Below are 14,086 nucleotides of genomic sequence, written 5' to 3'. Positions count from 1 at the left end.
CACAGCCCCTTCAGCAAACCTGCTCCAGCACAGGCTTCCTAGGAGGTCACATACTCCATCAGAGCTCTGCACCTGCCTGAGCACTGTGATGTCTACATGCTGCATGTAGAATCACTGTTCCACATCATCCAGCATGGGCTGAGGGGGAACAGCCTCATTCACCATGGTCTCCTGCATGGGTTGCAAGTGAATCTCTGCAATGAGGCTGGGAGGACCTTCTCCCCCTACTTCACTGAACTTGTTGTCCTTACACTTTCTCTCTCCTTTCTCTGACAGCAAAAAGCAACAGATAATTTTTAATTTCTTATTAAATATATTGTCACAGCAAATATATTTTAACTCCCCCTCTGCCATGGCAATGCTGCTGACCAGTTCTTCTGTGAAATCCCCCAGATCCTCAAGCTCTCTTGCTCACGGGCCACACTCAGGGAAATTGTGGGCAGGGCTTGTTTGGCTTTTGGGTGTTTTGTGTTCATTGTGGTGTCCTATGTGCAGATCTTCAGGGCTGTGCTGAGGATCCTCTTGGTTTAGGGACAGCACAAAGCCTTTTCCACACCTCTTCTTTACTTGGGAGTGGACTCCTTTTTTGTCAACACTGCCATGTTTGCCTGCCTGAAGAGCCCCTCAATCTCCTCCCTATTTTCAGATTCACTGATTCACAGAAGTCTAGGGGCTGGAAGGGGTTGGAAGGGGCCTCCAGAGGTCATCAAGTCCAACCCCTCTGCCAAAGCAGGGTCCCTAGGAAAGATTGCACGGGTCAGCATCCAGACAGGTCTTGAATATCTTCAGAGAAAGAGACTCCACAGCCCCCTGGGCAGCCTGTCCCAGGGCTCTGTCACCCTCACTGTGTAAAATTTCTTCTTAATTTTGGTGTTGAACTTCCTGTGCTCCAACTTGAAGCCATTGTCCCTTGTCCAGTCTCCACAGACCACTGAACCTGGTATAGGTATTTCATTACTCAGAGTTTCCACCAGCAGTGAACCCCCTCATCTACAGCATGAGGAACCAGGAGCTCAAGGATGCCTTGTGGAAACTGATGACTGGATGTTTCTAAGCAGCAACCAACTGATCATCTTCATTGTATTGCTGGCCCTGTCGATTCAATGAAATGTAATCATGCTGAATAGATTGATGGAGATGTCACTTAAGAGACAATTAATATAACTTTAATATAAGAATTTTCATGTTCTTAAGAATAGGTTTGTTTTGGATTTTAGTAGATGTGGTTTTATCCCTGCTGAGAGCTGAGCACCACACAGTCACTTGTTCTTTAAAAGGCAGTGAGGGGGGAAGTTAAGATGGAAGAGGGAGAGAGAAGGGAAAGGGAAAAAAACCCAAATCCAAGGAAACAAACCCCTGCAGGTTGGGTAAGGATAGTTTACTAGAATAGCAGAAAGAGAGATACAACGATATCAGGAATTTGTAGCAAAATATATGAAACTGGTGATACACAATGCAGTTTGTGACTGAACTACACAACTCTGGCCATGCAGCCCAGAGATGTCCTGAAAATGGTACTGTCCCCAAAAATGCACGTCCTGGAGCTGCCTCCTCCTCCTCCCACCAGCCTCCCTTTTATGCTGAGTATGATGCAATTGTCACCTGTCCTGGCTGTGTCCCCTTCCTTCTCCTTAGTAGGGAAATAGGAACAACTGAAAAGTCCTTGACTGCTTGGCAACAACCAGAAATATTAGGGTGTTACCAGCACTGCTTTCATCCCAACTCCAAAGCATGGCATTCCATGTCCTATTAGATAAGAAATTAACTCCATCCCAGCCAAAACCAGCACACTGACATAATTTCCCTGTCAAAGGGGCTGTTTGGGGAGGGGTGGTCATGGCATGGTGCAGCACTGTTATTGTTGGGTTTGTAAGGTACTCTCTGTGCTGTCACTGGGTGTGAGTGCAATTTGGGTTGTATTGCTCCCCTTTTATGGTGCTTTTGTCAGTAAACTGTCCTTATCCCAACCCACAGAGGCTCTGTCTGTTTCTCCTCTGGGAGTGAGCGAGCAGCATGTGGTGCTCAGCCATTGTTTGGGGCTGAACCACCACAGATTCCAAACCACAAGCAGTGAGCTTCTCTAGGAGAAGTTGGTGGGAAAATGTCTCCAATGCCTTACTAAAGTCAAGGTAGACAACATCCAGCGCCCTTCCCTTGTCCAAGAAGCAGGTCACCCTGTCATAGAGGGAGATCCAGTGGGTCAAACAGGAGCTGCCCTTATGAACACAAGCTGACTGGGCCTGATCACTTGGGGGTTCTTCATGAACTGGATAATGCTGCTCAGGATGATCTGCTCCATCAGCTTCTCTGGGACTGAAGTCAAACCATCAGGCCTGTAATTTCCCTGATCATCCTTCTGTCCCTTCTTATATAGGGGGTTACATTGACTGATCCAGTCAGCCAGGACTGATGGAAAGTGGCTTGGTGAACCCCCCTTCCCAGCTCTTTCAGCACCCTTGGGTGCATCCCATTCAGCCCCATAGATCTCTGCACATCTCTGTGGTGCAACAGGACCATCTCCTCCTGGATTGAGGTGGGCTCATTCTGCTCCCTGTCCCTGTCTCCCAGCTCAGGGAATTGGATTCTCTCTGTACAACTGCTCCTATTACTAAAGACAGTGGCAAAGATTTCATTAAGCACCTCAGCCTTGGCCTCATCTCTCAACAATGTTTCCTCCTGAATCTGATAGGGGATGGAGGGTCTCCCTGCTCTTTCTTTTATTTAAATGGAGGACAGATGAATTTCTAGCTGGGCTTTGGACCAAGAATGAGGAGAAACTCTCATCCTGTTGTTCTTCTCTCAGCATTACACACCCCACACTGCCCCAGGAAGAGCCTGATCAATGTCTGAGGGGCAGGACCTGTCTTCCCTGGGGCTGGGGGTCAGGGCTTGGCCTTTCTGCTTCATCACACCAACCCAGGGCTTGCTCAGCATCTCAGCTGCTTGTACATTGCCTTTGCCTACCAGCCAACATGGCCTCCAATTACCTGTGCTAACGAGTCCCTGGGGAGGCTCAGCCAGCAATGGCTCTCAGTGGGACTCATTAATACTTCAGGTACTTTGGCTTCTACTTTTGACATGGAGTTTTTTGTGTCATCTCCTCTCAGTACCTGAGCTTCAAGGACTCAGCACCAAATGCACCCCGGGGCTTATTAAAAATAAAAATCAAGCCCTAACGAGCTATGTCTCTTCATGTAATTATCTTCAAGTCTTCAAGAGATGTACAGATCATTGAAGCTGTTTCAAAGGGAGCTCAGAGTAAAATTGATTTCTTTTTAAGGGTGTAGGTTATTATTTTCACTGTAGAGGAGAGGTGACAACCTCTGACTGAGATTGATCCAGGGTGCCTCCGAAGGAGGTCTGGACTGCTCTGAAAAAGTGTCCCTTGAGTCAGTGGGGACAACCTTGCTGCACATCTCCACAAGCCCACCATGACTCTCACCAGCCAACTGGGACTTGCATCCCTTGTCCTCACATCAGGTCTCTCTCTGCACTCCACAGTGGGGCATTACAGCCCCTCTGTACCAGCTCCCCTGCTTTCCTTAGAGAACTGGCTGCACACAGGCAGCACACAGGGACTTATTTTCCCAACAACAGAAGAAACCTGACAAGATTCACCATTAAATTCAACACTCCTCACTCTGTGCCAAGTGCAATCTGCCACCAGTGAGGTTCACCTGCCACAAAGCTTAACCCTGTGAGAGATGTTCTAGTGAGGAAGGAGACTGTGAAATCACCACAACTCAAGAGCTGGCTAAAGACAGAATGAGTCAGACAACTGCCAGAAAGGCAAGGGTTTAACCTCATAGCCTCCAGTTGTCTGCTCTAACGAGACCATGGGGAGGCTTTGTCAGGAATGGCTCCCAATGGAGCCTGTTAATGCTTCAGAGTGCTTTGGGCATTGCTCCTGACTTGGACTTCTTGAGAGTTTTCTTCATTCTCCTCTTGGTATCTTGAGGTTTCTGGACTCAGAAGAAAAGACACCATGGGGCTCATTAATCATACAGAAAGCCCTCACAAGCATGGCTCTTAACTCACTTTAATTAAAAAAAATAAGACTTGTATGACTAATTGGAGAGGTTTTATTTGAGTGATGAAAATTTCAAAAGAGTTTCACAATGGAGGATTTTTTCAAAAGAAAAAATGTTTCTGTCATATCTCAGATCATGGAAGAAAGTTCAGCAGCATGCTGCAATGGGGGCTGGGGCAGAGGTCTCCTAAGGAGATCTGGACAGGCAGGAAAAGCAGTCTCTGGAGATCCAATTCTGTCTGGAGAACCTTGCTCTTCCCCAAGCCCAGCAGTTCCCTCACTGGCCTCCTGAGACTCCCAACACTTTTACTGGCATCCTCTGTGCTCACAGGCACAGACAGATTTCTCTGACAACAAACAGCAGTTCAACATGATCCAGTTTAATACCCATGAAATCTCTCTCCTCAGCTGCTGCTACGGCCAAGCAGCGTGTGCAGGGGGTCAGCTTTCAGAGGAGATTCTCTCCCAGAACAGTTTTATTCAGAAACACAGAAAGGTCACTTATCAACACACTGAACTTCTGACAGATCAGTTCATGAGACTTCTGTGAGATGGGACATTTTCCAACTCTCTGAAGCTCAAAGCAGAAACCAGAGACCTGAGTGGCATTTGAATGACCAAAGAGTAAGGTGAGGTGGAATCCACTGAACAAAGTCAAGTGCACACCTCCAGTCAATCTGAAGAAAATATGTCCTTAGGCATGGCCGTATCATCAGGAGAGGTGGAAACACCTCAATGCTGAGGAACATGAAAGAGACACTCTAGCAGTAATGCAGGTACAGAGGAAAGTGAGTATTTATTCTATTGCCATTGGTACATATCCTGGAAATGCTCAAGTAGTGAAGTGATTCAAGTAGTCAAGTGATTCAGCTGATGAAAATGTGCTGGCAAATTTATAGAGGTGGAAGAAAAAAAAAAGAAAAATCGTGTCCCTTTGCAGGCAGACAAGATGAAAAGAGAGTAAAGTTCATTATTTTGCAGTGTCTGGGTCACACAAGACCTGGAGATATGTCATGAGGAGTGGTATGAATGTGGCCCATGTTGTTACAGCCCAGACAATACAGAATGAAAAAATAATCCAACAAATAAAAACCTCCTAAATACAGACTGGTCCAAACGTGAGTTACATGGCCAGTGATATGGAGAAGACTGCTGCTCAGAAACGCCCAGTCATCAGTTTCCACAGGGCATCCTTGAGCTCCTGGTTCCTCAGGCTGTAGATGAGGGGGTTCACTGCTGGTGGAAACACTGTGTAAAGAAATGTCGCAACCAGGTCCAGAAACAGGAAGGAGATGGAGGGGGGCTTCAGGTAGGCAAAGATGCCAGTGCTGAGAAACAGAGAGACCACGGCCAGGTGAGGCAGGCAGGTGGAAAAGGCTTTGTGCCGTCCCTGCTGCGAGGGGATCCTCAGCACAGCCCTGAAGATCTGCACATAGGACACCACAATGAACACAAAACACACAAAGGCTAAACAGACACTGACCACAATGACAGCAATCTCCCTGAGGTAGGCATCTGAGCAGGAGAGCTTGAGGATCTGGGGGATTTCACAGAAGAACTGGTCAAGGGCATTGCCATGGCAGAGGGGCAGTGAAAATGTATTGGCTGTGTGCAGCACAGAATAGAGAAACCCACTGGCCCAGGCAGCTGCTGCCATGTGGACACAAGCTCTGCTGCCCAGGAGGGTCCCGTAGTGCAGGGGGTAGCAGATGGCAACGTAGCGGTCATAGGCCATGACAGTGAGAAGACAAAACTCTGTGGCAATCAAAAAGTCAAAGAAAAGGAGTTGAGCCACACATCCTGTGTAGGAAATGACCCTGATGTCCCACAAGGAATTGGCCATGGATTTGGGAACAGTGGTGGAGATGCAGCCAAGGTCAGTAACAGAGAGGTTGAGGAGGAAGAAGTACATGGGGGTGTGGAGGTGGTGGTCACAGGCTATGGTGAGGATGATGAGGCCATTGCCCAGGAGAGCAGCCAGGTAGATGCCCAGGAAGAGGCAGAAGTGCAGGAGCTGCAGCTCCCGTGTGTCTGCAAAGGGCAGGAGGAGGAACTGGCTGATGGAGCTGCTGTTGGACATCAGCTGCTGTCAAGTGTGGAGACCTGTGAAAGGATAAAAAGACACAGTGAGAAGTGATGGAACGATTCTTTGAGGAAAACAGTTGCCAATTCACATTAACTCCCTGTATTCAGGAAGAATTTTGTCAGGTCCCTTTTGGGATCTCTGCTTTGTGCTGGCTTGAGCGTGCCACTGCTGGGAGGAGGGTTGGCTGTGGGCTCTGGAGAACTCAGTCCTGCCTGGCAGCAGTAAGGGAATAGAAGGATGGCCTGATCTCAGACTAAATCCCCTGTGGATAGGAAGGAGCTTTTCAGCACTGTGACTCCAATGTCACCCGAGGGCAAAGCGGAGCTTTGGTTTTCTCCTGACTGAGAGCTGAGGAATCCAGTCTCACAGGGCAGAGCTCCAAAGCCCTCCTGCAGTCTCATCCTGCCCAAGGAGGATCTCAGGTCCCCGCTCCCAGCCAGGGACACACAGGGCTCAGTGCAGCTGCCCACACACATGTGATGAGTGACATTGCCACGGCCTCTGTGCCGAGATGTCTCCTGCATGGGGCTCCTCTCTGGGGCACAAGAGTCCCTGGGAGAGCAGTGCCATTGTGGGGGGCAGGTGCAGCCCAGCAGGAGCTCTTTGGAATTCCTCAGTCCTACAGCTGGGGGTACAGAAGTGAGGGTCAGTTCAGTGCCAGCACCAGAAATGGACATGCCCAGACCCCCAGGTAACAGTGGGACAAAGGCAGCAAGGACAGGAGGGGAAACAGCAAGACATGCTCCAGCCAAGGCAGGAAGGACAGGGACAGACAGACAGACAGGCACTCAGGGGGTTCTGTTCATGGCTGCCAAGGAGAAGACTCAGTGTCAAACCATGGAATGCTGGGGTCAAGGTCTGTGCTGGATGACAGAAACCAGGGGGGTGCTGCAGGAAAGAGTCTTCACTGCAGGGGCTGTCAGGGAGGTACCAAATCCCCACTGCCAGGGCACTGCTGGGAGCAGCTCCTTCTCCCTCCCTGACAATGTCTCTGCTGCCTGGAGCTGTCCCTGCAGCTGCTTCTCTTTGCCCATGTCACGTCCCACTCTGTGCTCACATTCCTCTTTCAACCTGCCCTGCGCTCAGCTCTGCTCTGCAGACCCCTCCTGGCATCAGGGCACTGCCCTGGGAATCTGTGTGTGCAAGGATCAGGAGATGCTCTGACAAGTCCTAGTGACCAATGAGTTGGCACTGCCTGCTGCAAAGTTATCAAGAAAAGCTCAGCTCCCACTTCCCACCCAGAGCACAGGAGCAGAACATTCAAAGCAAAGTCCCTTCACCTGGAGTGGAAAATGCATCCTTGAAAAGTCCCTCGAAGTTGACATGGATGTGCTGGAGCTGGGAGCAACTCGGGGCTGTGCAGCACCCTTTGTTACAGCAGAAGGACCCTACACTGTCCTTCCATGGGTCACACTTTACACCCACAGCATCTTTCAACAGCAATGCTGATGGAAGCCCAGCAGGCAGGCTGAGTTCTGAGCCTGGCAGCAGCAGTCTCTGCCCCAGCACACAGACCCCCAGGGCACAGGGACCCTGCTCTCCAGGACAGCCCTGGGCACCCCTGGGTGCACACGCTGCTTCCCACCTCTGCAGCCATGCCCAGGAGAAGACAGCTGTCCTGCCCTGTCCCTCTGATGGGGCACAAGGGCATCCCTTCCAGGCAGCACTTTCTGGTCCTAGAGAGAACCTGTCCTCCTGACAGAGCCCACACACTCCCCCATGTCCCAGCTTTAGGAGATCCCTCCAGGAACAGAACCTGCATTGCCCTGCACCCACAGACATACCAGGGAGAGGCTGTGGAGATTTCTCCTGCAGTGAGCTCTCAGCATCCATCAGCTCTCTCAGCCTCACAGGTCTCCCCTCGGTGCCTCCAGGCAGTGTCCCCAGCCCTGTGTGCTTGGCAGAGGAGCTGCTCCTGGCCAGAGCTGTCTCTCTGCAGTGCTGCCGGGTTGCCATGAGCTCCCCCCATCCCAGGAGCCTGGCCCAGCTCAGCAGGAGAAGACCAGTTCTTGTAGGCTCCCTCCTGGTGCCTCAGACCTCATGGGGATCGTTCTATGGTCTCATCTCTGACAATCTCAGGATCTCCCTTCCCAGGGGCTGGGGGTCAGCACTTGGCATTTCTGCTTCATCAGACCAAGCCAGGGTGTCCTCAGCATCAGAGCTGCCTGTGCTTTGCCTGGGTTTGTCCTCATGGCCTCCAGTTCTCTGCTCTAACGAGCCCCTGGGGAGGCTTTGTCAGGAGTGGCTCCCAGTGGGGCCTGTTAATGCTTCAAGGTACTTTGGGCATTACTCCTGACTTGAACTTCTTGAGAGGTTTCTTCACTCTCATCTTGGTATCTGAGGTCTGTGGACTCAGAAGAAAAGACACCATGGGGCTCATTAACATCCAGAAAGCCCTTACAAGCATCTCTTCAACTCATTTTCATTAAAGAGCTCAAAATTCCTACAACTACTTGGATTTTAGTTGGGTCTGTAGCTTTCAAAGGAGTTTCCCATGAAGGACCTTTCTCCAGTCACAGGTATTTTCTGCCATGGCTCAGTCAATAGAAAAAGTGGCAGCAGCATTCTGGGATGGACATGGGTCTGCTAAGGAGATCTGGACAGGCAGGAAAAGCAGTCCCTTGAGATCCAACCCTGCATGGAGAACCTTGCTCTTCCCCAAGCCCAGCAGGTCCCTCACTGCCCTCCTGAGACTGCCAACTCTTTTCCTCACATCATCTGTGCTCACAGGCACAGACAGATTTCTCTGACAACAAACAGCAGTTCAACATGATCCAGTTTAATACCCTTGAAATCTCTCTCCTCAGCTGCTGCTACGGCCAAGCAGCGTGTGCAGGGGGTCAGCTTCCAGAGGAGATTCTCTCCCAGGTCAGTTTTATTCAGATACATAGAAAGGTCAGTTATTGTTGCAGTCTGGCGTAGCTGGGTGCTGGGAGAGGATGGGGGCTGCAGAGATGGCTCCTGCAAGAAGCAGCTGGAAGTTCTCTGCAGGCCCTGCAGAGCAAACATTGGTTGATTCAGGGGCAGAGTCACTGCTGACCAAGGCCAAGCCCATCAGTGATGGTCACAGCGCCTCCGGGAATCACATTGAGGAAAACATGAACGCAAGCAGCTGCCTTTTTCCACTAGAGAATGGAGGGAGAAGATGGAACGAGCTGTGCAGACACCAAGGCCGGGAAGAGGGGGGAGGATGCCCAATGTGCCAGAGTGAAAGATGCCCCTGCAGCCTGGGGAGAAACCCATGGGGGAGCGGGTGTCCCACCGCAGCCCAGGGAAAAAGCCCAGACCCCACCTGCAGCCCGTGGAGAGGCCCCACGCTGGATGGAGCAGGGGGAGACAGGCAGGAGATGCTGTGACCCACGTTGGAGCCAGCCCCTGCCAGCACTGGCAGCCCATGGAGAGAGACAGAGACACAGAGATGAGCAAGGGAGAGATTTGTGCCAGAGCAGTTTTGCTGGGGGGAGGCTGGTGACCCCGTGGGGGACTGGGACTGAGAGACACTGTGACTGGTGACTGCACCCACAGCAGTGACCCACGCTGGGGCAGCTGGGGAAGAGCTGAAGCCCTGTGGGGAAGGACTCACGTTGGAGAAGGTCGTGGAGGACTGTCTGCCCTGGGTGGGACCCCACGGTGCAGCAGGGGGAGGGTGTGAGGAATGAATGACCCCCCTGGCCAAGAAAGAAACCAACTTGCAAGGGACTGACCAAAGCCCCATCTCCCAGTCCCTGCCCCTCCCGTGCCACAATGGGGGGGAAGAAGGGAGCAAAATCCTGACTACACTGAAGTCTGCAAGAAGGGAGGGGTGGGGGGAAGGTGCTTTAAGATCTGGTCCCGTTGTTTTAAGATCTGGTCACGCTTCTCATTACCCAACTCTGGTGTCACTGGGTGTGCAGTGCAGTGTAATAAACTGGAGAGTTTTCTGTCCTTCCCTCTGTTGAGTCTGTTTTGCCCAGGTCGTTCATTACAGGATGATCTCTCCCTGTCCTTATCTTGACTCCTGAGCCTCTTGATATCTATTTTCTCCCCTGCCCAAATAAAAAGGGGAGGAATAGACCGACTTTGGTGGGTGTCTGGCCTCCAGCCAGGGCTAAACCACCACACCCACACAAGCCATATGCCTCTCTCAGCATCAAAGCTGATCCAGCCCCAATGAAACCACAACGTCATACACAAGTAAGGTGCACACTCCTGGCCTGTCCACCACTCAGGCAAAGGTGATCTCACAGCATCTACCACTGACATGTCCCCATTCCTGGCTTGTCAGGTATTTTGGCACCACTGACATCACAAGGACATTCCTAAGATATCTGTCAGTTCCTGGCCAATCATACATCCAGCTACCAGTAGCCTCAGAAGGACCTATCCTGTCCATAAGCCTGGTCCTAGACTCAGGCTAGAGACATTTCCTCAGAACCCACACAGCCTATTGGTCTTTTCCCTGCCTATCAACTATTCAGGAAGTAATGATACTCTCTACACAAGTTTGGGGCTTTGTCTGACCTATCAGCTACTGGGGAACCACTGACATCACAACACAGACCACCTGCCTTCTCTTGTCCTGTCAACTGTTCTGGAATCAGTGACCTCACAACAACCTCCACTGTCCACAGCCTGCTCCAGGTCTGTCAGTATGACCTCACAAGCACGTATTCCCCTATTGGCCAAGGACACATTGTTGAGATATTCAGTTTCTAGTGACCTCACAACCATCTACTAAATCCATGAGGCTACTCTCAACATGCTCTCTTTCTGCTGTTTTAGTAAACTATCCTTATCCCAACCTGTGAGGTTTTGTTTGCTTGGATTTGTTTTTTTTTCCCTTTCCCTTTCCTCTCCCTCCCCCCCAACTCCCCCCTCCCACTCCCTTTTAAAGAACAAGGAACTGTGTGGTGCTCAGCTCTCAGCTGGGGCAAAACCACATCTACTAAAATCCAAAACAAATCTATTCTTAAAAACATGAAAATTCTTATATTAAAGTTCTATTCATTGTCTCTTCAGCGACATCTCCACCAATCTATTCAGCATGATTACATTTCATTGACTCGACAGGGCCAGCAATACAATGAAGAAGATGATCAGTTGGTTGCTGCTTAGAAACATCCAGTCCCGTTTCCACATGGCATCCTTGAACTCCTGGTTCCTCATGCTGTAGGTGAGGGGGTTCACTGCTGGTGGAACCACCATGTAAAGAAATACCTCTACCAGGTTGAGTGGTCTCTGGAGACTGGACAGGGGCCAATGGCTCCAAGTTGGAACAAAGGAAAGGTGACAGAGCCCTGGGACAGTCTGCTGAGTGGGTAGTAGAGTCTCCTTCTCTGGAGATATTCAAGACCCATCTGGATGCCATCCTGTCTGACCCATCCGAGGACTCTGCTTTTGAAGGGGGGGCTTGGACTGGATGATCTCTGGAGGTCCCTTCCAACTCCAATTCTGTGAATCTGTTAATCTGTAAATAGGGAGGATATTTAGAGGGGCTCTTCAGGTAGGCAAACATGTCAGTGCTGACAAAGGAGGAGTCCACTCCCATGTAAGGAAGGCAGGTGGAAAAGGCTCTGTGTCATCCCTGCTCTGCGTGGATCCTCAGCACAGCCCTGAAGATCTGCACATAGGACACCACGATGAACACAAAACACCCAAAAGCCAAACAAGCTCTGCCCACAATTTCCCTGAGCGAGGCCTGTGAGCAAGAGAGCTTGAGGATCTCACAGAAGAACTTGTCAGCAGCATTGCCATGGCAGAGGGGGAGTGAAAATGTATTTGCTGTGACAATATATTTAATAAGAAATTAAAAATTATCTGTTGCTTTTTGCTGTCAGAGAAAGGAGAGAGAAAGTGTAAGGAACTTTGCAGACAACATGGTCAGTGATGTAGGGGGAGAAGGTCCTCCCAGCCTCATTGCAGAGATACCCTTGCAGCCCATGCAGAAGCCCATGGTGAATGAGGCTGTTCCCCCTCAGCCCATGCTGGATGATGTGGAACAGTGATTCTACATGCAGCATGTAGACATCACAGTGCTCAGGCAGGTGCAGAGCCCTGAAGGAGGCTGTGACCTCATAGGAAGCCTGTGCTGGAGCAGGTTTGCTAGCAGGGCTGTGGAGGACCCAGGCTGGAGCAGTCTGTTGCTGAAGGAGGGCACCCCATTAAAGTGACCCACCCTGGAGCAGCTGGTGATGATCTGAAGCCATGTGGGAAGGACTCACATTGGAGGGGTTCATGCAGGACTGTCTCCTGTGGGTGGGACCCAAAGCTGGATCACGGGGAGACTGTGAGGAGTCCTCCCATGAGGGGGAAGGAGCATCAGAGACAATGTGTGATGAACTGACCTCAATGCCCATTCCCCATCCTCCTGTGCTGCTCAGTTAGAGGAAGGCGAGAATTGGAGAGTGAAGGGGACCCTGGGAAAAACAGGGAGGGATGTGGGTGGGTGTTTTAATTTATTTTTCTTTCTCATTCCTCTTCTCTCTTTGATTGGGTAACGAATTATATTGGTTTATTGAGAGAAATTCAGGAGAATGACCTCTGCATGATCTCTCCCTGTCCTTATCCTGACCTTTTGTTACATCTTCTTTCCCTTATGCAGCAGAGGAAGGGGAGTGATAGAGCAGCTTTGGTGAGCACCTGGGTCAACTCCCTTCAAAAAGAGGTTGAAATGAAGATGTACATGGGCATGTGGAGTCAATGGTCATAGGCTACAGTAATGATCATTAAATTCTTGCCCAGGAGAGCAGCCAGGTAGATGCCCAGGAAGAGCCAGAAGTGCAGGAGCTGCAGCTCCCATGTGTCTGCAAAGGGCAGGAGCAGGAACTGGCTGATGGAGCTGCTGCTGTTGGACATCTGCTGCCTCTGGGTATGGAAAAGTGTTTTCAGAAGTAAAAGACAGGAGTGAGGAGAGATTTATGACAAAGAAATTAAAATGCTGGATTTGTCTCACAAACTCCCAAGTGTGTATGAGGAGCAGAAGCCTCTGGCATGGGCTCCCAAAGAGTCATTCCTGGTCTTCAGTTATGGGTACAGGTGAATGGGGTGACACACAGTTTCCATCAGATCAAGTCCACTCTCATGGAGAAGGGGATCTTGGAACCTTTCCTCTCCCCCAGTAATTCCCATGGGAGCTGGGAACAGCAGCTCCATGGCAGAAGGTTTTGATTTTTGTTCCACAGAAACTGGGGCAAGAGGAATCCCAGCTGCAATGGGTTTGTGGAAGTCATAGGTCAGAGCTGCGCCCCCTCCCATCCACAGAGCGGCAAAGCAAGGATGAGGGGTCTGGAGTGACTCTCACAGGGGGAAAGACACGTCTCCCTGTCCCTGCCTGGGGGTCCTGTCTCATGCAGAGACAAGGAAAGGTGATTCTCCTGCCCAGCTCTGGTTTGATCAGGAGAAACAACTCTGCTGGACAGAAGGATTTCTCCCCAGCCAAGGGAGGGAAAGTCAGTAAAGACTTAGTGTCTTTCCAAGTTAGTTACTTGGAGCTCCAGAGACGCCTCACAGGAGACTCTGGGGAATGGAGTATGTGATGTATTCGCCTGCTCCTCTGCTGTGAGCTGGGCTGGGCTCCTGGGATGGAGGGAGCTCACTGCAACCCACCAGCCCTGACAAGAGACAGCTCTGGCCAGGAGCAGCTCCTCTGCCAAGCACACAGGGCTGGGGACACTGCCTGGAGGCACCGAGGGGAGACCTGTGAGGCTGAGAGAGCTGATGGATGCTGAGAGCTCACTGCAGGAGAAATCTCCACAGCACTCTGCCTGGTATGTCTGTGGGTGCAGGGCAATGCAGGTTCTGTTCCTGGAGGGATCTCCTCAAGCTGGGACATGGGGCAGTGTGTGGGCTCTGTCAGGAGGACAGGTTCTCTCTAGGACCAGAAAGTGCTGCCTGGAAGGGATGCCCTTGTGCCCCATCAGAGGGACAGGGCAGGACAGCTGTCTTCTCCTGGGCATGGCTGCAGAGGTGTGAAGCAGCGTGTGCACCCAGGG

At 50.9% G+C, this 14,086-nt stretch overlaps 2 protein-coding genes across 2 annotated transcripts in view; one reads left to right on the top strand and one right to left on the bottom strand.

Moving 5' to 3' along the window:
* The window catches only part of LOC311203103 (scavenger receptor cysteine-rich type 1 protein M130-like), a gene marked incomplete at both ends in the record, with an annotated part of 255,816 nt that overhangs the window by 13,630 nt on the left and 228,100 nt on the right, over nt 1–14,086 (top strand). The gene's annotated exons all lie outside the window — the stretch shown is intronic.
* On the bottom strand, nt 5,187–6,110 carry LOC311203055 (olfactory receptor 14A16-like; the record flags this gene model as incomplete). The annotated part of the gene is made up of 1 exon (XM_084277691.1): nt 5,187–6,110. The coding sequence occupies one exon, from the start codon at nt 6,108–6,110 to the stop codon at nt 5,187–5,189; it is 924 nt and encodes a 307-aa protein (XP_084133817.1).

The sequence above is a fragment of the Gallinula chloropus genome, assembly GCF_964237585.1.
Source record: "Gallinula chloropus genome assembly, chromosome: 35".
Classification (NCBI taxonomy): domain Eukaryota; kingdom Metazoa; phylum Chordata; class Aves; order Gruiformes; family Rallidae; genus Gallinula; species Gallinula chloropus.
Note: the sequence above shows the minus strand (reverse complement) of the source record. Positions and strands in the feature narration are given on the sequence as shown.